The sequence below is a fragment of the Clupea harengus genome, chromosome 11 (assembly GCF_900700415.2).
Source record: "Clupea harengus chromosome 11, Ch_v2.0.2, whole genome shotgun sequence".
Taxonomy (NCBI): Eukaryota; Metazoa; Chordata; class Actinopteri; order Clupeiformes; family Clupeidae; genus Clupea; species Clupea harengus.
Genome location: NC_045162.1, coordinates 9,462,266 through 9,488,745, shown reverse-complemented (window position 1 = coordinate 9,488,745; position 26,480 = coordinate 9,462,266). Strand labels below are relative to the sequence as shown.

Genomic DNA, 26,480 nt, shown 5'->3' with positions numbered 1-26,480 from the left:
AGGACCGATCTTAAATCAAAAGAAGAAGAGAAGGAAAATATTCGCTCTCTCTCTCTCTCTCTCTCTCTGTCTGAGATATTACAGGATATATTTAATAGTCTTTGTATCGGTCCTTAATATTTGCCGATCTTTTTGGGGGGATTCTCAGAAGTTCAAGGTAGAGACATTTGACCATGACGAACGGCTAAGTTAAATTATTGTGTGAGAGAGAGCAACAACCTTCATTACCTTCTGAAGAGTCACACAGGGTTACTTTGACTTTCCATTGTCGCCGTTAAAACATCGTTGTAATGCTATTTGCACCTGCATAACTTTCAACACTTAAAACTAAAACGTCAGCGGAGTCTTGCTGTGTTAGCTTGGTTCTGTCTCAGGTCACAGAACGAAATACTGACAAAAGTTGTTTGGTGAACTTCTACCTACTTCTGGTCCAATGGACAACAACCTCCGTCAATGTTAACGTTAAATGACAATTATGCTACTTGTTTCTGTATCTTCTTTTCCTTTGACTTGAGTAGGCTGACCATATCTATTTGTTCACTTCAGATGCCCAACTCCAAAAAAGTGTTGGAATTGTTCTACGACGTTGTATCTCCTTACTCTTGGCTCGGATTCGAGGTTTGTAATCATCTGCAACAGCTATAGCCTAGTTGGAACTCACGTGGTGATTTCTGGTGTAACTAGACTAGTTTATAAATGTATGCAGGCTTTTAATAGAGTTTGTACTTTATACGTGGTTCTAGGTAATGTGTCGCTATAGAAATGTGTGGAACGTTGATCTCAAATTACGACCGGCATTTTTGGGAGGCATTATGCAAGGATCAGGTAGGCTTACTTTTTTGAAAGAAATACACGCCTACTTTGTCATTCATTTGCAAGTGATGCGTATCTAGTGTGTGTGTGTATGGTGTACAATATTTTTCAATTGCATTTTGGTGGATTTATTATACTTGGTAAGTTTTGCACTTTTGATTCTGTTGTTTGTTTGTATGTTTGTTGGGGAGTTAGGCAACAAGCCCCCAGGTCTGGTCCCAAATAAGTTTCTGTACATGACAAAAGACTTGGGCCGTCTCGCTCAGTATTTCAGCGTGCCCCTGTCCAGCCCTTCAGACCCCTTTGAGGCCATGTTTGAGAAAGGTACCTCATCTCCCTCATTTTCAGTGTAATGTCCTATGAAAACATCTTCTTGCTCATAATTCTACTCACCGATCCTCTATATTCTCACATCATTAAAGTCAATACCTACACCTATATTCATGTCCTTTTCTGTCAGGTAGGTATTTCAAGTAGGCCTACATGGTTTAGTGTCAAACCAGGGTGAGTTAACCCAGAGTAAGTGGTAAACCTCCTAAAGGAAGAGTCCTATGGCTTCGTTTTGCTATTAGGAGGTTTACCACTTACTTTGAGTTAACATACCCAGGTCTGTCACTAAACCATGTACTTGGAATACCCCCCAGGTTCTCTTGCAGCCATGCGCTTTGTGACGGCGGTGGAGGAGAAGACAGATGGTGATGCTAAGGTGGAGAAGGTGTCCAGGGAGCTGTGGAAGAGAATCTGGAGTAAAGACCAAGACATCACCCAGCCTGCCTCCCTCACAGAGGTACCATACTGATCCACACCCAACCCATACCTCTCAGTGCTGGTTTCAGTTCACCCTAAAGGCCGATTCATACTTCGGCGATTTCAGAAAAACGGACAGATACACAAGCTTTTTCACCCCTTGCAAGCTTCTTGCAAGCCCCTTGCAAGCTTTTTCACACCTTGCGTGCGTCGACCCCTTTTTCTATCCACACGTCAAAAATCTACACAAGCATACACAAGCCTACACAAGCCTGCAAGGCTGTGATTGGTCTGCTGGTCTGATGACTACATCCTTTCTGGAGTCTCACGTTTTCATAGCGTAATACCGCCATTTTTAAAAGCCAAGTTAAACCCAAGAAGAATTTGAATCATGAATAAACAATAGTGTGTGTCCGATGGAATGTGGATCAGGCCAATTTTTCTGTCCGAGCCCGCCCGCGTCTGACAGAATAGTGATCTAGCCCGACAGCGATTCAAATATATTGTCCAAACCCACCGGAGCCCGACAGAGTCAATGTCTCAACTGTTCATACTAATGACACGTTTTTTTATGAATATCCTGCAGACTGTCTCACAAACTTATTCTTGTTGATTATGAACAAACATAACAGAAGAGGTCTGAAGATATGAGCACATTTACAACCCCTCCTTAAACACGTAGGCTATAAGGACGTTCAAATGACCGCAAATTCATGGGGAGAATAGGCTACTATCCCATTTGCAGGAGACTTCACTTGCACAACAATCGGGGCATATTTGTCAAACGCGGTAAAAGATACTGCTCTGATCTATTCCCATTCCCCTACTGAATATTCTGTTTAGAATCAAGGTTTGTTTCGACATACCGTGATATTTCAGATGATAGAACAGTTGAAATGAATGCATGAATCGGAGGATTAAAGATGAGACGTGAAGGGTGTCCACAAATCCACATAAATTGCAACATACTACCTTCTCAGAGGCTATTGTCCGACGATAGTTATGTGGTATGCCACTGTGTAGACATACAACTTTAACTGTGATGTGTTTTTGTTTCATTTCGCAACTTATTTACTGTATAATCAACGATAGCAGGTGCCCGTTTGTAAACATTCCACATTTCATTTGCTTAAAACACACAGCAGTAGGCTACTGTCAAATCAGCTGTCACTCGGCTATTACCTGACCAATACCTTTCAAACTCGGTAATAGTATTCACAACTAATGTGTCCTTCATTCTATCAAATATGATGAAGTTTGGTATTGCACTCGTGAGGCAAGCGTGTGTAGAGTTGTGTTCGGTTATCTGGCGCTCTCTTTCTTTATCTGCCACATCCACCCTGTAACCTGTTGCTCCATTATACATTATACATTATAGGAGCAAGACCATTATATCCTACAGCACTGTATGAACATTTTGATTGACGTCGGCGAATTAATTGCAGCGGGACAACTTACGGGACTTTTACCGGAGCAGGAAAGTGGGTGAAAGGCCAATATTGACGTTAGGATACATTTGTGACACGAAATACAAAGGTTGGCGATTCAGTAGGCTACAAGTGGCAAAAAAGACAGCTGATCCACCAAAAAATCAACCTAAAAGAAAATTGACATGCTTGGTTGGTCAGTAATCAGTCTAGAGAGGGCAGATAACCGAACAAAACTCTACTGACGCTTGCCTCACGTAATACATAATAACATATGCCGTTTAATCATATTAGGTAGAATGAAGGACAAATTAGTTGTGAATATCACCGAGTTTGAAAGGTAGCCTATTGGTCAGGTAATAGAGTGACAGCTGATTTTCTTTCTGATTTGACAGTAGCCTACATCAAATGTGGAATATTTACAAACGGGCACATGCTGTCTTGGATTATACAGTAAATAAGTTGCGAAATGAAACAAAAACACATCACAGTTAAAATTGTATTAGGTAGTATTGATTGATATGAATGGATGACATGAAGTGGCGAAAAATGAATATGAAAGTATGTGAATTAGCGCGCGTTCTCTCCAAACAGACGCAGTAAACGTTTTTTGAATGACATCCTCTGAGAATGTAGTATGTTGCAATTTATCGGATTTCTTTGCAGATACATAAATGGTTCCCCAAGGGTTGTGCGTGTTGCAAAGCAATTGCCAGAACTGTAGGTTTTATTTTGAGTGAAGTAAGCATATTTATTGCAGCGGGACAAAGGAAAAAAACTTACCGGAGCATGAAAGTGTAGTGGGCGAAAGCCTTGATGTTATGAATACATGTGTTACACGAAATACAAAGGTTGGTGATAGGTGAAAATTCACCCTAGTTACCTCAGGACTCCGGAGCTTGTCAATCATTATATTTATTCAATAAGAACAATTGCAATTGGGCTCACTCACAACACAAGGATGAAAGTGAGCGATTTCACAAACATCGCACAGAGTTTATATACTTAGATTTATCTAATGCTGACGCCGTATGTGTTTAACAATCATATTCAAAACAAGGTTCTCGTCCGAGCTTCTTGTGTTTTCTCAGGGTCGAGAAAACAATCAGTGGCGCCAGTTAATCAAAGTTACACATATACACAGGAACACAGAAAAGCCATGTCACTGTTAAGAGAAAAGCATATAAGATACTTATTAAAACAAGGCACTTGATTCATATATTATAAAGTCATTAACAGTGTTTGGTAATTATCTCCATCAGTTGGCAATTCAATAGCAGTGGTGAAAAAGACAGATCACATGATGCAGAAGTTCGTTTATTGATACATCTTTTAATGACGGCCACAGCGCTTTAAAACGACATGTTTATAAGTTAAATTATTCGAAGGTGAAAGATAGAAGGCGAGAGAATCGCCAGGTGTAGCCTACCTGGGAAGTGGAGTTAACACACATAGCCTACATAATGAGAAGGTACACTTGGCAATTCTCTCGCCTTTTATCTTTCACTTTTGTATGTAACTTATAAACACGTCGTTTTAAAGCGCTGTGGCTGTCCTTAAAATATGTGTCAATAAACAAACTTCTACATCATGTGAAGCAGGCATGTTGACTTCTTATTAAGATATTTTAAATATGAAATGTTCAATGCCCTATCGTGCTGATGGCTGACCTGAGCCCTAGTATGATTTCTAAATATTTGTCGAAGACGGCCTGGCTGGTCGGGTCCAGTTGGAATAGGTGAGGAGATATGAACATTCATACAACCCCAATGATCTCGGTTGCCATCATTCACTGTGTGTGTGGACAACAAGACCTGGTAAATAAACAAACCAACGACTTCCACACACAAAGACGTCATTCTCTATGTCGTCTTCGACAAAAAACGTTACTCCACCTATTGTTCTGGCGGTGAATTGCTTTGCAACACGCGCAACCCTTTTAGGAACTATGAATTGAAACGAGCAATTTTCACAAACAATTACACAACGATTTACACAACGATTTACGCTGTTGTAGAAGTATGCGCGGGCCTTAAGGTCTTACCCACTACTGCCAACCCCCACTCTGAATAATGATTTCACCTCACAGTCTGAGAGGAATTGTAACTGACTGTTTTGTGTGTCTTGTGTTTCTAGTGTCTTGTTTTCAGTAAACTTTACTGCGTTCTTTGTTTTTTTTTCCTCGACAGGCGGGTCTAAAGGCTGGACTCTCGGCCAGTGAGGTTGAGGAGCTGCTGAAGTTGGCCCAATCAAAGCCAATCAAAGACAAGCTGAAGAACACCACACAGGAAGCACTGGAGTATGGGGTCAGTATCGTCACAGTAGTTATGCCTTTGTGTTCAATAACCCAGATTCATTCATTCATCTCTTGACCTACCAATCCTCTCATCTGTTTCCGTAGGCTTTTGGCTTCCCTCTGATCGTCTGTCATGTGGATGGGAAACCTGAAGCATTCTTTGGCTCAGACAGATTTGAGCTGTTGGCTCACTGCATAGGTCAGAAATATTCATGTTTTGTTTTGAGAACTCTTTATACTGTCTGACTCATACTGCAAAGTGTTACTTATAACAATTATTGACACAGTTCTATGAAAATATTTGAATAGTTTGAGGTGGCATGACAGTCTCGTGACATGGACTGTGTTTTTCTGTCATTTTTATGGTAATAGACTGATATTCAGTCATTGATAATTACCATGTCATTACAGTTTGTTGTCATTGTTATTATATTGTGGTGCGCATGTATCTCATAATAGGCCACCATGGTGCAAAGATCGTTTATCAACTTTTCTAATCTTTCTTTGTCTTTTAGGAGAGAAGTGGGTGGGACCACAACCAAACACGCCTGCTGCCAAAATGTAAAACACTTTGGATTACAGTATCACAGTAAAATGAAAAACAGGATCTTACACAAGGATCTAACTGTAGATAATTTGTTTGTAATTCATTTTTCCATGCATGGTTGCGTAGGTTTGAAGTGGTGTTGCAACTATTTAAAATTCAGTACAGCAGTTCTAATAAACTTCAGAGTTCATCTTGAGTTATCAAGCAACACTAAGAATGCTAATGATGTTGTTCATTCACTGTGTAATCATACCAAAAAGGTATGCAGGGGGACTGAGATCTAAATTGCAGATCCTGTTGTTAAAAACAACAGCCCAGTAGTGAGGGAACGGTGTTATTTTTCTGATATAATTATGCTTTGTCTCAGTTATATTAAATTGCCTAAAATGTATATAAATAATGAAACAAAAATTACACCCTTTAAGTTTTAATTTCTTACAAATGTAGGTTATTCCAGTGTTTTTTCATCCCACTGGCGCGCCCTGTACAAACTTGGGAGGCACTGCACTAGACATTTAACAGGTATTGTTTACCTGTTGACTTTAAAATGATGCAATCACAGAGATATTGTGTAACATTACTCTGAATTAAAACATGTTTGTCGTGAAACACAAAAATGTTGGATCATATAGTAATAGTAGTAGTATAATAAAATCTACAATTACTTTTAATTCAGATTATGTTGCATACAGACAAAACAACACTAATCCATCATGCTTGTTTAAAAGGAATGAAACCTGTACTCTGAATCTAAATCAATATATTTATCCCATATTATTTGGACTTTGTCAGAGCACCATAAGTCTGTGATTCACATGGTTTTCATCAAAGTGTAATGGAGACGTGTTAGAGGCCAGGTCTTATATGACAAAACACTGAATCCTTAACAAGACAAAGCAGTCTACATTTTTATGTGTCATCAAAAATGAACTCAACTAAAGCAGTCAAGAGGATTAGAGGCTTGGGACTTCTATGGGTTTATTAGGGCTATTGTCTCCAATAAATTTAAGTGAGAAAACAAGAATTACCGCTCTGTGTTGTGGGCAACAATGGAAGGAGAATGTCAGATATGTATGACAAAGGAAATAGGTGTGTGTGAGAGAGAGAGGAGTAAAGTGGAAAGACCAGTTTCCCTCTGACAAAGAGAAGAGAGGGAGGTCCCACCTGTCTATAACTGGCAGCAACTATCAGCCCTGGCAGAGCAGGATAATTAAGATAGAAAGAAGGGGATCCTGTAGTTCATGGATTGGCTTTATTCACCAAGCCAATAGTGGTTTGATTTACTCCAAACAATTAATCAAAACCACAGGGCGAGTTAACAGCAAACAAAGGCAGTCTAAAGAAGGATGGAGAATAGGTGAGATGGGTGGGGCTAGGTTACTGCTGAGGGTGTGACTTGGACAAACACGGAGCCGCTGGGCACTGGAGAAAAAAAAACTCCATAAGTACACAAACAACGACGGCGAAAGAGAAAGATAACTTCACTCTGTGACCACAGGACTCAACCAGAGCAGCAGAAGGCTTTCAGTGATAACCCCAACCTGTCGCGTGTGTGTGTGTATAACACCCGCGCTGGCTATGCCTCCTCCTGGGTAGGACCTCCAGAGAAGGACTGCAGCTACACCTCCAGCTCAAAGCACGGGGATTATTCACAAGGACTAGAAGATTAGAGAGGTTATTCAGCCTTCTTCCGACTGAGAGACAGGTAAGGTGTCAGCCCTACTTCATACCCGTCTCCTCATTGCCTCATGTTCAGGGGGATGAGGGTTTGTGTTCACGATGTTGGTGGTGGAACTGCAGTGTTTTACAGTCCATGCGCATGTCTGTATGTATGTCTGTCTGTCTTTATCTTTATGTGTTTGTGTGAGTATTAGATGGTGAAAAATGTAGTCAGACTGGTTAAGGGCACACACACACACACACACACACAGAGAGAGAGTGAGACACAGAGACACAGACAGAGCAGAACTGACAAAAAGGGTTCCGGGTGTGAGATAAGACACCTTAAGAGCATGGTCTATTTATATAACTACTAATGTATGTACTCTTAACACACACACACACACAAAGAGAACATGTAGGGGGAAGACAGGTATTTATTTAAAAGGTGTCACATTGATGTCTTAACTACCACAAGGTTTATTTTAATCTGATGGAAATGGAAATGTAGACAGATTTGGACAGATTTGGATAACACCATTGACCAAGCAAGATGCATTCCCACTGGTATATTGTATATTTTTGTAGAAAACACCTGTGGCATGGTACTGTTGTCTTCCCATACATCCTGTTCAACTAGTTATCTAGGTAATGCGAAATATCAATATGTTCCATTAGACAATAGTGGCTATTTGTTTTGGTTTGTCTGAATATCCTTTTCATCCTTTGGTCTAACTGACAAACTATGTGTAGACCACATATATTTCAAAACCAGTTCTGTGCATCAACAGAGACCTCCCACAGCCATTCTGGGACTAATGCGTGTCGTTTGTGATGGAAAAGGCGATGACAAAGGAACATGTAGAACATGGCCGACCTTTCATTGCCCCCCATTAGAGCAAATGTACACGTGTGAGAGCTTCATTACGAGTTGATTTTTTGTGATTTTTAAAAAGACAGGAACAGTCACAGGAAAAAAAAAACCAGCTGTAGATGATTCAGTTGTTGGTTATGTGAGCTGGAGTCCTAGGCCTTCATTAATGATTCCTGGAAAAGACACTGCAGATGTAAGGAGAGATGGCCAAAGTAGGTCTCATGTCTCACACTTCCCCAAGCTTTAAAAAACCCAGGGTGACATCACCCACTGGTTAGGTTAGCAGCAGTCTAACAGAGCCTTCATGTAATCCCACCACAAATCCAATGAAGGCAACCATCTAAAGCTAATGATTCTGGTAACTGAATCAAGAGTACATCATTTTGTCTATTATCGAAAGATGGAAATATTTTCTATTACCGCAGCCTTTAACAGTTGTGAAGTATGCAGTGTGTTGTGTGTAAATATGAACAATGAATGACAGATATCTGAAGTCACAAAGAGTGGTTGCTACACCTTTGTTTCAGCACACAGACTGGCGCCATACACCCACCTCTACTCAAATGATATCACCACAAAAAGCTGTGTCAACCTCAACTTACACACGTGTTTGCAATTAGATTCAAATCCCCAGACCACCGATGAGGACTTTAAAGAGATGACTAATGCGAAACAGATCATTGTAAGGGTTGTGTTCAGTTTTTTGTGAGTGGAAAACAGTTAATTAACCATTTTGCTAATGATTTGATGATTGTAAATCATTAGTTTCCAATACAGTACACCTTTTGAGAGAAACTAGCTCAGCGTTAGATCATACGCACACACTGAAATGCAACAGGTTTAGCAGACATGGCATAATATCCCCCACCAACCCCACTACCTTTCTGAGCGAACACTAACAAGGTCATCAAAATATTGCTACGTGATCTCTGCCAGTTCTCTTTCATGTCTCTAATGACCTGTGTGTGTGTGTGTGTGTGTGTGTGTGTGTTGTGTGTGTATGTTCCACTTTATTTGAACAAGAATACATGTTTGTATGTCTGTGTGGAGGGTGGAGAGATGACACGTCTTCTTGACTTTGTAAAACTTCCTCCTCTGACACCGCAAGGAAAGCAATAACTCGCTGGTGCAGTCTCCTTTGACATCAGCTCTGTGCCCAAACCTGATAAACTGCCACATCAACATGTCTTCTAATACGTACCTGTGTGTCTCTTGTGCTTTCTCCTCTTCAGGATGTCCGACTCCCTCTGCCAGACAGGGGACACCCTCTGCTGTGAGTATACATACATACATACACATTAAACCATTAGTTGGCCTTTTAGTTTTTTTTTTTTTTTTACTGTTTTCTGGCTTAGGGTTTTGGTGGATATTGAAATGACATCACTGTGCCGTATAAAGGATGACAGTCAGCAGAAGTTTGCTTACAACCAGCTTCTCCCTCTAAGTGTATGTTGTCCATATGTCTGTCTTATTCAGTGCACAGTAGCAGTAGTGCTGGTGTCTTAGCAGTAGGTGCAGACACACAGTGGCAGTATCTAAGTTCTCATAACATGAAATACCAATAACAATAGAATAACAAAAATACTGTAGTTGCAACTATTTTGCCTTGAGGCCATGATGACATAGACACAAAGCAACAGTTAGGAATCACCAGTTTGACGGGAATAAGGAAACATAGTGTAGACACTCCTGTCCAGTGTGGATGCAGAGAAGCAATGCTATGAACACAGGTTCCTGCCATGTCATGCTGGCTGAGCAGGAAGTTAATCACCATTTCACACTGCCCTTAGATAACCAAATGTTTACAAGCATGCTGTGTTCCGTTGCAAGGGTTGAATATGTTCATAACACACCTAACCATCCACAGGTTTGAACAGGGAAAAATACTGTTTACTGTTACTATTAATGTGCTTTCAGATACGCCATGTAAGCCCAGGGTTCACTGTCTCAAGACATGTTTGGTATTCTCATGATGAGAGTGTTTCGCCAATTTTGAACAAGAAATAGAATTCTCTGTTGAACAAAATTCTACACCATGACTGTGCCTGAACTTGTTTGTTTAGACAGTTACATTATATTGTTTAGACTAGGTCGTCTTCTGAACATGTTTGTTTGGACACAGTTACATTATATTGTGTAGACTACGTCGTCTTCTGAACTTGTTTGTTTAGACACAGTTACATTATATTGTGTGTAGACTACGTCGTCTTCGATGTCACTCACTGCTGGGTTGGTCTTTGGTGCAGATGTCCGTGTGTACGAGCAGGAGGTGATTGTGGTGCCCGTGCTGCTGTTGGCATCGTTTCTGGGCACGCTGATTCTCATACTTCTGCTGCGCTTCTGCCCAGAGAAAGTGGATCGTCTGCGGGCCAAGACCGTCATTAACGGCCAAAGCACCCAGCGATCCAGGAGAAACCTGCAGGGCATTGATGGTGAGTACATATGTGAAAGGTGTTGGTATAATGTTCTGAGATGGATGCTGACATGAAACAGTATCTCACTGGGCGCACTATATGTAATTGCACTAAATGAACATGCTGATTAGAAAACCTTTATTGTTGACATGGAGTTACCGGTATTCATCGTGTATAAAAGCAATATAGCCATGGACCCCTCTCACTTTCTGAGCTTTCCATAGTGTCTTCAGTCTCTATCCACTCCATCCTATTACTGATTTTGACCAGTCACTGTTCTTCCTCATCACTTACTCTGTAGGCTTCCCTTTCCTTGTTCTTTCTTCTTTCTGCTTTGTTCGTTGTATCTACTGTCGCTTACAACTTTTACAGCTGCATCCACCAACCAACCAGGATGTACTCTCTCCCTCTCTCTCTCTCCTCCACCCAGCTCCTTTCAACGCAATGGAGCACGAGAGCATTGCTCTGGACCTGCCGTCCTACTCCACCTTCAACCCTCCGCCCTCCAGCAGCGGCGTCTCCAGCATCTACTCCAGCGGCCGCGGCTCCTTCAGCGCGGACAACGACTCCTTCAAGACTCCTCCTTACGGGGGCGTCGTCCACTCGCCCAGCTCCGTCTCCGTCTCCATCTCCACCGCGGCCAAGGAGCCACGCCAGCGGCTGCCCGAGAAGTTCAAGCTGGTCACTCCGCTGCCCTCCTCCTATTCGCTCAAGTCCGACGGCTCGGTTTCGTTGTACCGGGCCCGGATGGACAACAGAAACGCGGTGCTCAGAGTGCTAAAAGGTGAACAGGGACCACAACTGCTACCACAAGGTTTAATTCAAACTGTGCTGTGGCTTGTTTTTGACACTGGAAACAATCTGTAGATTGTGACGAAGCTATCTTTCAGCTGTATCACTGTATAATTGTGAAGATGGCATAGAGACATTAATACTCAAAAAGGATTACTGCCATTGACCTACAGGCCTGATGTCATTCTGTGTAATTTTTTCAGCACTCTTCTACTGCTATTTTCCATTCAAATATCTCTTTCAACATTTTGCAAAGCTACTTTCAAGTGCATAACTATTTCCTTCCATCTTTTATTCATTGTCTTCCTTCCCCTTCCACTCCCCCCTTCAGACTCGGCCAGTGCCAGTGAGCGTCAGTCATTCCTCGGCTTCGCCTCCTTCCTGTCGCAGCTGGGGCCCCACCCCTTCCTGCCGGAGCTGCTGGGCGTGGTGTCTCTGCGCGCACCACTTATCACGGTCATTGAGGAGATGGAGAACAAAGATATGTTAGGCTTCCTCTGGAAGTGCAGGCAGGTGAGGGAGACTATAGGTTGGACTACAACTCCCATGATGCAATATTACCTGGCACCATCTTTAATTAAATGTGTTTTGAATAGGTGCTCCAAACAGATTCAGAAATTGTTTCTTTCAAACATGGTCTTGATCAACCGACTTCTGACATACATTGTTTAATTTTTATGAAATGTTTACAGGATAATGTGGGCCTGGATGCTATTTGTGAGATGACAGAGAAGCGCATCTTTACCATGGCTACCCAAGTAGCTTCTGCCCTGGTAAGTGTGCCAAAGATGGTGCTTCTACCTTAGCAGCACCTCCAGGCCACTGTTGTGGGAGATGAAAGAAATAATTTTCTTTTTCGAATTCTAAGGGTGGAATAGTCATCATCTTGTCATTACTGAAAGTCTATAGTAGAGAAGTTCTGCTGTTCTGTGTTATGTCAATTCCGTCTCTTCTCACCTCTTCTAGGAGTATCTCCACAGCAAAGATCTTATACATGGCAACGTCAAAGCTCGCAGTGTACTGGTCAGTCATCAGTTCACAGCCAAACTGTGGGGGCTCGGCGGTGTCTACGCCAGGGGGGCGGGAACAGCCAATGTGCATGAAGACTCCGGCAAGAAGAAGTGGCATGCACCAGAGCTATTGGCCAGAAGGCCCATCAGTCAAAAAAGTGACGTGTAAGTAATCTGGAAAGTGGTTTTAAACTGAGTGTCTCCGTGAATTTTTTTTACTCTGTGACATTTGTTCCTTTGTCTTCACAGTTGGTCTTTCGGGCTCATGCTCTATGAGATGGCGTCACTAGGTGAGTGTCACACGCTTCAAGACTGTTGTGTGCACGTCGTTCATTCACTCTGAATTTGTTCACTTCATGCTCACTGCACAGTTGGGTGGAACCCCCCCCCCCCCGAGACTCTTTATGCATGTACGTCCAAAATGTGTTTTGGCTAGACTTGTGTCAGCTCTGAAAGCTATCAGCATTGTGCATAGCCCTTCTACGCTCTCAGGGTAAATGGGCCATAGCTCACTACCCCCTGACACATCTTTATGTGTTTGTTTTGCAAATGATAGTAAGACCTCAGGTCTTTTTTGGACTTTGAGCTATTATATAAGGTAACCTTTGTGCTATTGCCTTCATCTGATTTGTCACCTCCCTCCCATCCAATCAGGGGAAGCTCCCTTCGCCGAGGTGCCTGTGACTGAACTACTGCAGTATCACCAGCGAGGAAAAACTATCAAGAAGCCGCCCAACTGCTCAAATGCACTGCAAGTACACCAGCAAGAACCAGCGCGCGTGCGCACACACACACACCCACACACACACCCACACACAAGAATTCCAAGCAGTTCACTTTTTAGTATCCCGGTGATTGTTTTGAGTGCCTGCAACTGCAGAGATACCAATCTTCACTCTTTGCATGTCTGTCTCCACCCCGTGTCATGCAGTTACTCCGTCATCAAAGCCTGCTGCCAGTGGAAGGAGCAGGATCGCGTCACATTGGCCGAAGTGAGCCGCAAGCTCCAATCCGGAGAGAAGAGTGCCAACGACAAGACAGTCCTCCGAGTGCCTGAACCAATCAACATCGAGCGTTACCTCCAAGAGGCTGGATATGGAGACTCTAATAGCTACACAGTCTTCTGAGGAGACTGATGAAGGATCCTTGTACTGCTGATCTTGGAGCGTCTCCATTTCTTTCTGCTTATATATGTGTATATATATATATATATATATATATATATATTCTCACATTCAGGAAAGGGAATCACATATCCTTTTTTTATAATGAAGGAACTTTAGTTGTAACTTGCTACTTGCTTTTTAATCAGTTGTGTTGTGGGCCCCTATAGTTGCATAAGCTTTCCTGAGCTAAATCACAGATCAATCAGTCCATCTCCTGGAGTAATCCTAAACTAGAATTCTTTCCTCCTGACTTTCTTTGCCTGTCATCTATTCTGTCAGTATAGATACTAATCTATCAACAGTGTGCTGAGAACTACCGTATTTAAATGAACCATGCCAATGAATTTGCCCTCAGTGGGTACCCATAGTTTACACAAAGGAGTATGTTCCCCAGAGTACTCAACTGAGGCTGAAAGAGGGTAGGGTAGCTCACCCCTTCAGCTCGAGGGGCAATTACACAGACTCTCAGCTCGAAGGGCAATTACACAGACTCGTGTTGTACTGGGGACCTGGAGGCATGGTCTGAGATCAAAAATGACCGAAACAGTGGGAACACTTAATTGCAGTAGATTTGAACATAGAAAAGCACTACAATAGCTGTGATACTGTAAATAAAAGGTTAATGTATCTTGTTTAACAAGTCGTTTTAAGAGATTAATAATATGTACAGACAAAAATCGATGTAATTTATAATTTGAGAGATGTCGCATCTTCTTAGTAAATGAGATTAAAAAAGGGGACCAGCTCCTTTTACAAAACGTAAACTGCACTGTGACCATCACATTCGTTCTGGTTTTGTAGATTGGCGTTTACAAAGGGCGCCAGGGCTTTAACACAGAGCTAGGTGTGGTTGGCCAGATAAAGGATGAGAGACATTAACATGAAGTGTCTAAAATGTGTGTGGTCCTCTTATGACCTCCTGTGTATCGCTGTGTCACCCAACCCACAACGTGATGAACTTGTGTGTTTTTTTTGACAATCTTCAATAAAGCCTTTACACTACTTTGTTTCACTTTTTCCATTTTGTAATCGGTTCCAAAACTAAAATGTGTCAGACTGATTTATATATCCATGACTGAGACGAGTTGCATCTATGTTAAACTGAAAAGTAAAACATTTAGTTCAACTCAAAGCTCAGAGCAATGGGTAAGTGGAAGATGTCTGATAAAGATACATTTAAAAAAATAAACTGGCAAAGCTATGAATTAACATACATTTTGATTTGTAAGCTGTAAAATCAATGACAGTTTGTGACAGGCAGCTGAACCTCTGCTTTCAGCAGTACCTGAACCATTTGGACCTGATTACACCATTGACTTCCTATTTTAATAAATCGCTATACAATAAGCTACTAGCTGCAGAAATATGTGCTTTCAGTACGTCTATTACAGATTTTAAGGATGATGATATTTTTTCACTGTACATTCACATTTTACGTCACACAAGTAAAGATGAGTTCATCTGTGCAACTGTTAGAATGGATCACATGGGGATCTTGTTTCCAATAACCGATTGACAGAATTCAAGCTGAAAACATACAACACATTTTGTGGTCATATTTAGATGCAGGAGAGATTGGTTCGAGAAAAACAGATTCTGTTTATTTAATATTTCTGTGTATGGAGAAACAGGCTCACTCGCAATCCACCCATGATCTCAAACTCGCTCCCACACTCGCACATGCACGCTGCAGGTACTGCAGCTCGGTCGGGTAACGCTTCCATCACTGCTACTCAATGCACAGCTTTCATGTAAACTGCCCTCCAAAAAATATTTTCAATATCTTTTTTTTTTTTTTTGAGTATAAATGAAAAAAAGTACCCCTAATAGCTACTGTAGAAAAAATAATACCTAAGGGTTTTAGTTTTGTTTCCTATGATTGTTTATTTTTAGTTTTTTTTTCTACACTGACAGAGTTTGACTGTTTCATGAACACCCTAACCCTGTCTTTGAAAACATTTCGATGGAATGAAAGAGCAACTGTCACTGCAGATCCTGTCTTCACTGCCCGTCTCTACTGTAAAAAAAAACCTGTAACACTACATAGAAGTGAAGAAGGCATCGTATGCATATTCTCAGAGCTAACGTCTAAATTGTTCAACTACCCGAGTAATGGCGACTACCTAATGTAATCATATCTGCACACTCACACGTTTTGACTATACGTCTCGAATGACACACTCCCCCTCACATTTTCACACACCTATCCATCACACACACACACTCTCACACACACACACACACTTTATAACGGTTTCCAGCTCTCCTGGTTCGGCTGTAACAGACTTCACATCATGATAACATGATCACTCACAGAAAACTAAAACAAAAGAAAGGTTGCACATGTTGCACATTCAATGTCCAGGTAATTCAAAGCTCATTTTATACATCCTCACACCTTTCTCTCCATTCAGTCATGCTTGAGTATCACACTAAGGCCATATAACATTCTTTTACCCCCCAACACCCCCCCTCCCCTCCCACAGTTTGCACCCATCCACACCATCCCTTTTGTTCTGATTTCGACCAAATAATTCTGCGGTCTCCTCAGTCATTTCCTTATATTTGTGTCCCTTCTAAACTACAGATTAACATTCACTTTGTCCCCCCCCACCCCTTCCCTGCCTCCTCTTCTTTAGTCTCAGGTTGTTGATGAAGGCCCAGCTGTGATGCGTTCTGTTCTCTTCTCTTCTCTTCTCTTCTCTTCTCTTCTCTTCTCTTCTTCCCCCCCCCCCCCACAAACACACACACCGCTTCAGTCACTAAAACCCCCAAGCCATCCTTGACCTCCGAACCCTCCCCAACTCATCTCTTCAGTCTTTTAGGTTGTCGAAGTAGCACCCCCAACCAGCCCCCCTCCCCTCCAATCCCTTCCCCTCTGCAGTCTCTCAGGTTGTCAAACCTGTACCCTCTCACATACCCCCCCCACCCATTACCACCACCACCACCACCCAACACAACAACCACACCCTCTCCCCCCCCCTCCTCAGTCTCTCAGGTTATTGATGGAGGCACAGATCTTGAGCGCTGGTCCCAGTTTGATGTTCATGGTGGACATGAGGTGTTCCTCCTTCAGGAGCAGCAGCGCCTGTCCGTCAATCTCCTGCGACAGGAACTGAGGCGCCAGGTCCTCACAGCCTAGCAGGAAGCACACGCATCAGTCAAATGAGTCAGAACTACACAGATAAACATCTCCACTGACTACAGGTCCATTAAGTCACTCCCCAGTCTCTTTCATCCAAATCAGCTTGAAGTACAAGTGAGTTACAGATTTGATTGTTATGTGTTCTCCCTGTGAACCAAACCCATGGCTTTTTATATAAGCTCACACTCACATCTGTATGTATATATACAATCAACCTATAACTCACATGTCTGTGTGTGTATATATATACACACACACACACATGTGAGTTATAAGTTGATTGTTATGTGTTCTCCCTATGAACCAAGCATTTTATTCTACCAATTTAGCTTCATGTGATTATGAACATTTTATAGCAATGTGATGAAATTGCTTTTTGCCCGTCACAGAGTGTTCAGAGGTGCAAGGGATCATCCTCATCGTACCAACCTTGCAGAGATGAAATGAATCGACACACTTCATCCACACTCCAGTGGGCGGGGCTGCCCGACAGGAAATGTGACCCGTCCAATGGCAGGCCGCCAGGGGCTGAGCCGTCCAACTGGGGCCCGCAGTGGGCGGGGGGAGGGCAGGAGAAGGAGGAGCTTGGCGAGAGGGACAGGGAGTCTTCCTCCTCTTCCTCACCATCACAGCTGGAGATGTCCTCTGAACGGCTAGACTCAGAGCGACACTGAGAGAGAGAGAGAGAGAGAGAGAGAGAGCGAGAGAGAGAGAGAGCGCGAGATAGATAGAGAGGGGAGAGAAAGAGAGAGATAGCGACAGAGAGAGAGCGTGAGAGAGGGAGGTAGAGAGAGAAATAAGAAACAGAAAGCATGATTACACATGAGCTTGAGGAAAGACAGATATGTACATGAAAACCTGATCATAAGGAAATTGTTTGGCTTTTCTGCCTGTGATTGATTCATCTGTGAGTTCCACTAAAAACAACTAAATCAACTCAACACTATCCCCATATGCTCAGCATTGAGTGAACTCACCTTCATAGGTAAATGCCTTCCTGCTATTTTAGCGCAGGCAATCTCAGAGCTGCTCCTGCGAGGACCCCTGCGCCTGGCCACAGCGTCCCTCTCTGGGGGGGCCGGGGGGGGACCACCGCCTCCCGCTCTCCCCCTGCTGCTGCGGAAGTGATGACTGCAGCTGACATTATACCTGTTACGGGAACGTGATGCCACAACAGGAAATACATTTTTCTGATGTAATAGTCTTGTCAGATAATCAACTCGGCCATATCTATGATGTATACGGAGGTATGCAATGTGACAGCATGTGCTGAGGTTCTACCAGAAGAGGGAAGAGTTGTCAGAATTTAAAAGTATACTAGCAGAATACTGAAAAGCAGAGTACTGGTTTAATTCAGTAATATGAAGTCACTCTGTGATGTCAATATCCATGTGAGGCAGCACGGCTTTAAGGCGGATCGTGGGAACTGTAAAGGTTCTTGAATAGGCAGAACTGCTTTAAGGCGGATCGTGGGAACTGTAAAGGTTCTTGAATAGGCAGAACTGCTTTAAGGCGGATCGTGGGAACTGTAAAGGTTCTTGAATAGGCAGCACGGCTTTAAGGCGGATCGTGAGAACTGTAAACTGTAAACGTTCTTGAAGCGGATCGTGGGAACTGTAAACGTTCTTGAATACCTCTTTGCACAGGTCTTGGAGCAGAAGCGCTTGGTCCCTCCGAACTGGCTGGCTGGAGCGTAGTTCTCACAGTACTCACACTTCAGCACTGACAGAGAGAGTGGAGAAGCACCAGCAGAGAGAGAGAGAGAGAGAGAGAGAGAGAGAGAGAGAGAGAGAGAGAGAGAGAGAGAGAGAGAGAGCGAAACAAAGTCACACAGTCATTTGTGTTTGCAAAACCATTACTTGTCTCACCAGCATAGCCAATGCTAACTTGCACATAGAGTGTTCCCTTTAGGGAGACACTTTCTGAAGTCCTACATATTTTGCCAAGGGAGGAATCACTCCCATGTTGTTGTGTCTAGTTCGTACAGAAGGTTCCTCATTTTCACATCCATATCTACACATGCATTCACCTGCAGAGCCTCCAGTTTCTGATTGGATGTTGGGCGGGACTGCCATGGGCATGGAACCCTCTGCTCGCTCCTTTACTATTCCAGTCACCTGTCAGTCAAATCATAAAAACATAATTTGATTGTAGAGGCTGGCTTTCGTATTGAAAACATAGGTTTATGAAACTTATGAAGGTATCAAGTGTCTGAGCCTGAAATAAACTCCCATTAGAGTCCAAAACGTATTTACATTGCAGACCGCAATGGGAAAACGTATAAATTCCCCAGCAAATACACCATTTACCCACCCAGCCACGCACTTAATCTCACAACCAAATAACATATCAGTGTTGTATGATTAACACCAAGCTCTAGTACAGCTCCAGCAGGAAGCAGGTTTACTGGTCGGAGTGGGGACTTACAGGGAAGGGCTCGGCGCCCTCCTGGATGACGAAACCTTCAATCAGGTGAGTGAGCACCTGAGGCTTCACCACAGCCTGGGGGAGGGGGGCCCGGTCGCCCAGGCAACCACCGCCCCGTGGCAGCGGCAGGAGAGTGGGAGGAGAGGAAAAGGCTGTCTCTGGAGCTGAGAGAGAGAGAGAGGAGAGAGAGAGGAGAGAGAGAGAAGGGAGAGAGGAGGGAGAGAGAGAGAGAGGACAGGAGAGAGATTGAGGGAGGAGACATGGGAAAAGAATGACAAAGAATGGAAGACAGACAGAAATGAGGGGCAGGAAAGAGAGAGAGATGGGTAGAGAGAGGGAGAAAGGGAGGAGAAGTGAGAGAGGAAGGGAGGGAGAAAGGAAAAGGGGGGTTTGAAACAGAGGGGAAGAGAAAAGGCAATGGGAGAGTCACGAGAGAGAAACATACAGGTAAATACAAGTACATACAGGTAAATACAAGTCATTTGGGTAATTTCAATGGCTGTAAATGAACATGAGTACAAGCTGGAGAGGGAGCTGGAGAGGGAGCTGGATAGGGAGCTGGATAGGGAGCTGGATAGGGAGCTGGAGAGGGATCTGTAAGGAGAGACTTTGACCTGGGCCTCACCTGTGTCAAGGGAGGGTACTGGTGAGAGAGGAGGGGCGGAGTCTCGCACTGACGGACAGCAGTGAGGGAGGGGCTCTCCTGACAGGTCGTTGGGGGCGTCAGAATCCGACTTCCTCTTCAAGGAGCTGGTCACAGGCTTAGTCTGAGAACATACAAACAGCATGTTTCAAAGTAAACACACAAACACAGAAAAAGAAAGAAACTAAAGAAAGAAAGAAAAAAAAGTAGAAAGCTAGAATTGGTAAGGTTTCCTACATTCCTCTTAATGAGTGAAGCTTTTTATAAGTACTTACAAATTGCTGAATGGACTGCATTTATATAGCGCTTTTCTACTCAGAGTATTTACAGCCTAATGCCTTAGGAGGAGTGAGGAGGAGTCAGGATCAAACTAGCAACCTTCCAAATGCTGAACGACTCCTCTACCTCCTGAACCACTGTCGCCCAAAAATAGTAACATCAATCAGGCTGCTAGAAAATCCATCAGGCTATGCATGCGTAGTTTGACTAACCATTCTCACCGGTGTTGGTCCGGACTGCATGAACACAGAGTCTCCACTGGAGGGCGCCACAGCAGACACCAGGTTATGGTTATGTCCGTCCATGGAGAGGGGGATGGAGACGGGTGGAGTGGAGGACGAGGAGGAGAAGGAGGAGTGGTTGGGGTTCAACACTGCTTGCTGACTGCCTGGCAGCTGGCTGATCGGCACGGCACTTTGGGGAGTCTTAAGGCACATTCCTCCCGCCCCCGTCTCCATGGACGTCACCATGGTGACCATGTTGCCGCCATTGCCGGCGGGTGCGGCGTTATTGTTGCCCAGGGCTACGCTGCCGTCCTGGGCGAAGCAGCTTCGGGCATGCGCCAGTGCCACGGCTTGGGAGTTTCCCAGAGTTCCCTGTCTGGCTCCGACCAGCTGCACAGGGACGTGGGGCGGGTGGTGCCCCCCCACCGCCTGCCCGTTGCTGGGGGGAGCAGGGAGGATGGGAGGGGGGTGGCGTGGGGGCATCTGCACGGGCAGCCGGTGGACCTGGATGGTCTTGGGCTGGATGGGCACAGGCGTGGCGCTGTGTGACAGTTTATCGGCCGCAGCGGTGTTTACTCCCTGCTGCTGCTGTTGCATGGGCTGCACCACCAGAGTCTGGGCGCCCAGGTTGGCCTTGGGTGCCATCGTGCCCACCGTGTAGCCCTGCGAGGACGTGGGCACGCTGGAGGTGGGCACCAGGATGTGTGTGACGGTGGCAGATGGCGTGACCGTGGTCACGGCGCGCGCCTGGCACAGCCCCGACGAAGAGAGCAGAAGCTGGGAAAGGGGCATGGAGGGGGAGGGGGAGGAGGAGGGCGGCAAGGCAGCGGAGCCGGCGCCAGCGGCGGGGTTGGCAGCCATGTTGGGCTGGCTGACGCCCTTGACACCCATGCCGCCAGGCATGCTGGGAGCGTTGGGGTGGGCGTAAGAGGCCAGTTTGGGGTTGGAGAGCTGCTGTGGGTTGGTCTGGAGCTGCTGGGGACCTGGGCCCTGGTGCACTGCCTGGGAGAACTGCTGCTGCTGCTGGGCGATGGAGTATGTGGCTGAGAGAGAGAGGAGAAAAATAAAGGTAAAGAAAAAACAAAGGGAAACGGAAACAACAACAACAACAACAACAACAACAACAACAACAACAAAGAGGTGAAGGTGAAGAGTTATTACTAGCTAAAGAGAGCCATCAGGTGAAAATTATAGTGTCATTAAAAATGAGCACACCTGCATCCTTCCGCTCTGGGAACTCAGTCTTCACTGTTGCCACGCGAGGAGTGGACACACAGCGCATGGCCAAGTTCTGAACCTGGCAGGGAGAAGAAAAGGGTAATAATAGGTACAATAAGTTGTGATGGAGGTTTCAATGAGTTTTGGTTTACCCAAAGCATTCGCAGGGCACATAACGTTTAGAGGTCATTAATGGTCATCATTAATTAACTAGAAAAGTCACTAAAGCAAGACTTTTGTTTTCTTATGTTCTCCACTTTCCTAATTGAGAAAAGTGCTTCTCTCTTTTCTCTTTGTATTGGGAGAGCCTTACTGCAATAAAAAGTCTAACATCCTTCTCCAAAGAACACTTAGTACTTAGCTGTAGTCTTAAATGGTACTTTTCCCTCTCTCACTCTCATTTGATCCTTTCATTCCATCCAACCTTTACTTAGTGTTTTTCTACTTTTTCACACCTGTTTTCATACCTGTTACTTCATACTACTTATCTCTAAAAACAAAAGATTACTATTTAATAAGTACATCTTCTTCTTATTGTAGTTCTTTTTTTGCTGTAGAATGAGGCAAATGCTCTTTAACCTGGTCATTGTCTGATTGGCCCATGGAGGTAGGAGGGATTTCCTGTTGTTGCTGTTGCTGCTGCTGCTGCTGCTGCTGTTGCTGCTGTTGATGTTGCTGCTGTTGCTGCTGCTGCTGTTGTTGCTGCTGCTGTTGTTGTTGCTGCTGCTGCTGCTGCTGCTGCTGCTGCGGTTGCTGCTGAGCAACTGTTGCCACGGCAGCTGTTGCTGTGCCACCAGGCATAAAGATGAGCTGGGAGGCCAGTGGTGCCCTGAGGGGCCGGTTGACCTGTGGGGACAGAGGGAGAGAGAGAACAGGAAAAGAGATGAGAGACATGTATGAAAATGACAGTGGGAGATAAGAAGGGGGGTAGATGGCCGAGGGAAGAGAAAGAGAAACCAGTGACAACTTAGAGGATGACCAAAAGAGAAGATGCAAAAGCCAGCAGAGTACTATAAGGAAAACAAGTTAATTTAAAATCAGTGGGATTGAATGGGAGACAGTGAAAAAGTACATGCTCAAAGATATCCAGGGCAAATGCAAATGGATTGTTGTCTGAATAAAATGGAATTTTTTGCAATATTAGTTAATCTAAAGAGGTACTTTGTACTATTCATTCCAGAAAAATTTGCTCTTGAGCCTTTAACCTCACAACCAGTACAAGGAAAAGGTACCTTTAGTATCTTTAACATGACTGCACACTACCTCATACGAGAGTATTAACCTCACCATTCAGACCATTAACCCAACAGAAACACAGTACTTGACTTTCCGAGCATGGTAATTCACAACAAGCATGATTCCCATAATGAACAGACGACCCACCCTCAGGTACAGGTTCTGCCCTTGTCCAGGAGTGTTCCCCCCCAGCAGCACCGGCTGGCTGAGGGCTGAAGACGTGACCGTGGTGACGGGTCCGATGGGCCGCGGGTTAGTCATGGTGCCACCCCCAGAGGTGCTTAGGTTGACCTGGCAGGTGGAACCGAAAGGTGGGTAAGAATCACACAAAGGATCCCTGTGCCTAGATAGAGTGTCATTTTATCACATTTAACAGCTTTTTACAGACTAGAGCAGTAATGACATAATAAACCGGTCAGACTAAAAGGGTGACGCGTGACGGTGGAGACTGTTTGGGTACGGTTCTCCTGGTAGATGGGGTGGAACAAGATGCTTGCAACGTCGTCATGGGTACGTTACCCAGGGAGCACAGGAACAGATGTATAAAGCATGGGCTAAATAATGATATGGTACCGTACAGGCGTCATACTCACAGTGCAGTGGGTGCTGCTGGTGGACTGGGAAACACTGTTACTGGGGGAACTGGACTGACGACTGGCCGCGAGAGTGGCCTGCCAAGATCAGGAAGAGAGCAGAGTGATCGCCAGTAAGCTTACAGAACACAAGGACACTTCAAACAATGTTTTCCCCAAAGCTTTACTTGTTCAGGGACTGGATCAATCATACAGGTTCTAATCGCTGTCAAAGGGCTCCATCTAGGGTTGCAAGCTGTCTCTGCCCCATTCAGGCCAGTGACTCCCCACCGAAGCTGCAGTACTGTGAACAATGGAGCCTCAAACCATCTGCTGGATATGAAAGAGACTTACTCTGCCATATCACACACAACAGTAAACTTGAATGCTGCCTTGTTATGTTAGTTGTATAATTGTGATAATTTCACTTGTTTTATTCTATTACTTACTTTAATTTTTTTATGGTTTTATTCTTTTACTTGTATGATCTTTCCATTTCAAAGCGTCTTGGATTGAGTGAATTACCTTTGTTTATTATTGTGTGGATTATCCATGATTATGTTGTATTGTATTTTTTGTTGTCTGCTAATATGTAAAGCACTTTGAGCTGCATTCTCTGCATGAAAAGTTTATATCATTATTATTTGTAGTAGTAGTACACAATGCGACTATTTTTGTCTAAAATGGTTACTAGATTATCTGTGAAATTTGCGTTTGGCAGCTATCAGGACAACAATATTGGATTCCAGTATAATTATCTTCAGGATTGGTGACTTTGGCTTTGTTACATGCCATAACATCTGCTGGGTGATGGGATGTGTAGCTTAGCTGCAGCTCTAAACTACGAAAGGCTGTTTATTGTTCTCATGTGGTTTGTTTCCACAATCATCTTTCAGAGAAATGTTCAGACAAAGAAGCAAAGCCATGGTTAGACAACCACAGTTCTGCATACTACACAGAGGGATTTGGAACCCACCATTAGCAACAGATTACTTTCATTAAAGGCCCCCTTTTTACTCTACTGTGAATGTGTTGTACACAGTGTACACATCTATTTTCTCATATTGTGTGTACTCAGAGGAGTGCTATGGCACATGCTGTGTGTATCTGTGTGTGTGTGTGTGTGTGTGTGTGTGTGTGTGTGTGTGTGTGCTTGTCTAACCTGTTGCACAGCAGCGAGGTTATGCAGTTGAGCGGTGTTGATCTGCTGTGTGTGTGTGTGTGTGTGTGTGTGTGTGTGTGTGTGCTTCTCTTACCTGTTGCACAGCGGCGAGGTTATGCAGTTGAGCGGTGTTTATCTGCTGCTGCAGCATCAGCTGCTGGAAGTACTGAGCTGCATTGGGTTGTCTCTGCAGCGCCTGCAGGGCCTACCAACAAGAAGATAACACTACATTACCCAGAGCCTGCAGGGCCTACCAGCAAGAAGATAACACTACATTAGCCAGCGCCACACAGTCAACATTCCAATAAGAGTAATGGTCAGTGGTTTGTTTGATTACCTTATGAACAGCTTTTACAAAAAAAGACTGTTTACTGCTTTACTTTTTTAAATAGAAAGAAATGGTCTACATTTGTAATAACAGATTGTGGTATATTTCTCTGTCACGTACACACAAGCACAAAAGATTCTGTGGTCATATCCATCTGATGTACGATTATACTTGTCTACTAAGGCCGTGTACATAGTCAAACATCCATTGCTAATCTTGTGTGCACACATAAGAACAGTCCATCACAAGTCTATGCTCTCACCTGTACAGCTTGTCTCTCATACAGAGACATGTGAGCGATCTGGGGGGCGCGGGAGTTCCCCCCTGACTGAGTGTTACCATTGGCAGAGCCAGAGTTTTGGTCCTCTCCCGCCTCCATGGTTACTATAGTATAGTGAATGCAAAATAACGGCAACAAACCAAGTTCAGAATACACATATCCACACAACACACAAAACGTCATGGCAACATTGACATTTCCAACTAAAATGTTACATAGGTTAAAAGCTATTATACAACTAGATACAATCGGATACAAATAAATGGTGTGTTGCTCTTGGATTGCAAAAACAAAAACAATAACGTGCCGACATTATTGTTTTACAGGGTTGCTATTTACACAGTAATTTTACAAATGAACAAAAACACCCAGTTATGGGATGTCCCTAGGAAATTAACATTTACCTTAAATTTAACATAACTGAGAATGTAAGACCTGTCATGTCTGGACGATTGATGACAACACATAGAGGGTTTTGCAAAACCACGGTGCAACAGTATGGAGGAACAAATGGCAAAGTTTCTCAAGAACATGATGTTCAATATGGTGTGCAACACTTTGAATACAACAAACCGTAGTTACCATGTTGTAAATGTTATCATTTATTGCATCTATAAAAAACGTCAGAGGGCCTTTACTCACATAGCAAAACAACTCTCTAGCTAGGTATGGTAGCTTTAGTTAGCTTTAGCTAGCTGGCCAGGGTGCAGAACAGAAGATCACTGGCGAGTTAAACATTTACCCCAATCCTGTTCTCGCGTTCCAGATACTTGGTAGAAACCGATTCGTCGTTGTGCTCGGTGCCGTAACAGCAATGTTGAATTATTGATATTTGTATTTTTTTCCCCCCGAGCAGACTTCTAGTAAATCTGCAAACAACGGTGGTTGAGCTGAGGGAAAAGGCTGTGAAACCACGCCCCCTGAACTGTTTACAATTCTCTTTCCGGCGCCAAAAATGACGTTGAACGACCTGTGTTGTCCACAAAAAAGCACACGATAAACACCTTGTTTCTAAAAGTGACTGGATGAGCCAAACATCTCGGTTCATTACATCAACTCCCAAATCTTAATTTGTCCAGACAAATACACAGTATTTGGTTGGTTTGATTTGTTTACTCATATTTGATTAATCCAGTGTTCAACCTCTTACACAACAGACAAATCCATAGATTGCGCCACAAGTAAAATTGTCAGAATATTCTAAAGAAGGCTAAGGGTGAA

At 43.8% G+C, this 26,480-nt stretch overlaps 3 protein-coding genes across 6 annotated transcripts; 2 read left to right on the top strand and 1 right to left on the bottom strand.

The window, feature by feature from the left end:
- On the top strand, nucleotides 1-6,241 carry gstk1 (glutathione S-transferase kappa 1). Its single transcript, XM_012829136.3, has 8 exons — nucleotides 1-157; nucleotides 547-618; nucleotides 744-825; nucleotides 1,009-1,137; nucleotides 1,458-1,600; nucleotides 5,177-5,293; nucleotides 5,389-5,482; nucleotides 5,799-6,241. Exons 2-8 carry the CDS (start codon nucleotides 547-549, stop codon nucleotides 5,846-5,848), a joined length of 687 nt encoding a protein of 228 aa, XP_012684590.1. The 5' UTR covers nucleotides 1-157; the 3' UTR covers nucleotides 5,849-6,241.
- Nucleotides 6,242-6,377: 136 nt separating this feature from the next.
- styk1b (serine/threonine/tyrosine kinase 1b) lies at nucleotides 6,378-14,747 on the top strand. Of its 2 annotated transcripts, XM_012829128.3 has the most exons (10): nucleotides 6,378-7,535; nucleotides 9,596-9,636; nucleotides 10,610-10,795; nucleotides 11,208-11,561; nucleotides 11,901-12,082; nucleotides 12,262-12,342; nucleotides 12,536-12,744; nucleotides 12,829-12,869; nucleotides 13,234-13,330; nucleotides 13,511-14,747. In XM_012829128.3, exons 2-10 carry the CDS (start codon nucleotides 9,597-9,599, stop codon nucleotides 13,704-13,706), a joined length of 1,386 nt encoding a protein of 461 aa, XP_012684582.2. In that variant the 5' UTR covers nucleotides 6,378-7,535; nucleotide 9,596; the 3' UTR covers nucleotides 13,707-14,747. The 2 variants fall into 2 exon arrangements, with proteins under 2 accessions (XP_012684582.2, XP_042565003.1); XM_042709069.1 differs by lacking the exon at nucleotides 6,378-7,535 and having other exon boundaries at nucleotides 9,307-9,636.
- A 577-nt stretch (nucleotides 14,748-15,324) lies between these two features.
- Nucleotides 15,325-26,221, bottom strand: phc1 (polyhomeotic homolog 1). 3 transcript variants are annotated; one of them, XM_031575819.1, is made up of 15 exons: nucleotides 26,002-26,221; nucleotides 25,242-25,363; nucleotides 24,746-24,856; nucleotides 23,511-23,588; nucleotides 23,065-23,208; nucleotides 22,261-22,527; nucleotides 21,679-21,760; nucleotides 20,452-21,506; nucleotides 19,943-20,084; nucleotides 19,318-19,481; nucleotides 18,920-19,007; nucleotides 18,525-18,612; nucleotides 17,868-18,039; nucleotides 17,320-17,560; nucleotides 15,325-16,883 (listed from the first exon to the last, which is right to left on the bottom strand). In XM_031575819.1, exons 2-15 carry the CDS (start codon nucleotides 25,356-25,358, stop codon nucleotides 16,732-16,734), a joined length of 2,901 nt encoding a protein of 966 aa, XP_031431679.1. In that variant the 5' UTR covers nucleotides 25,359-25,363; nucleotides 26,002-26,221; the 3' UTR covers nucleotides 15,325-16,731. The 3 variants fall into 3 exon arrangements, with proteins under 3 accessions (XP_031431679.1, XP_031431678.2, XP_031431677.2); XM_031575818.2 differs by having other exon boundaries at nucleotides 17,868-18,021; XM_031575817.2 differs by having other exon boundaries at nucleotides 20,461-21,506.
- Nucleotides 26,222-26,480: the final 259 nt, after the last annotated feature.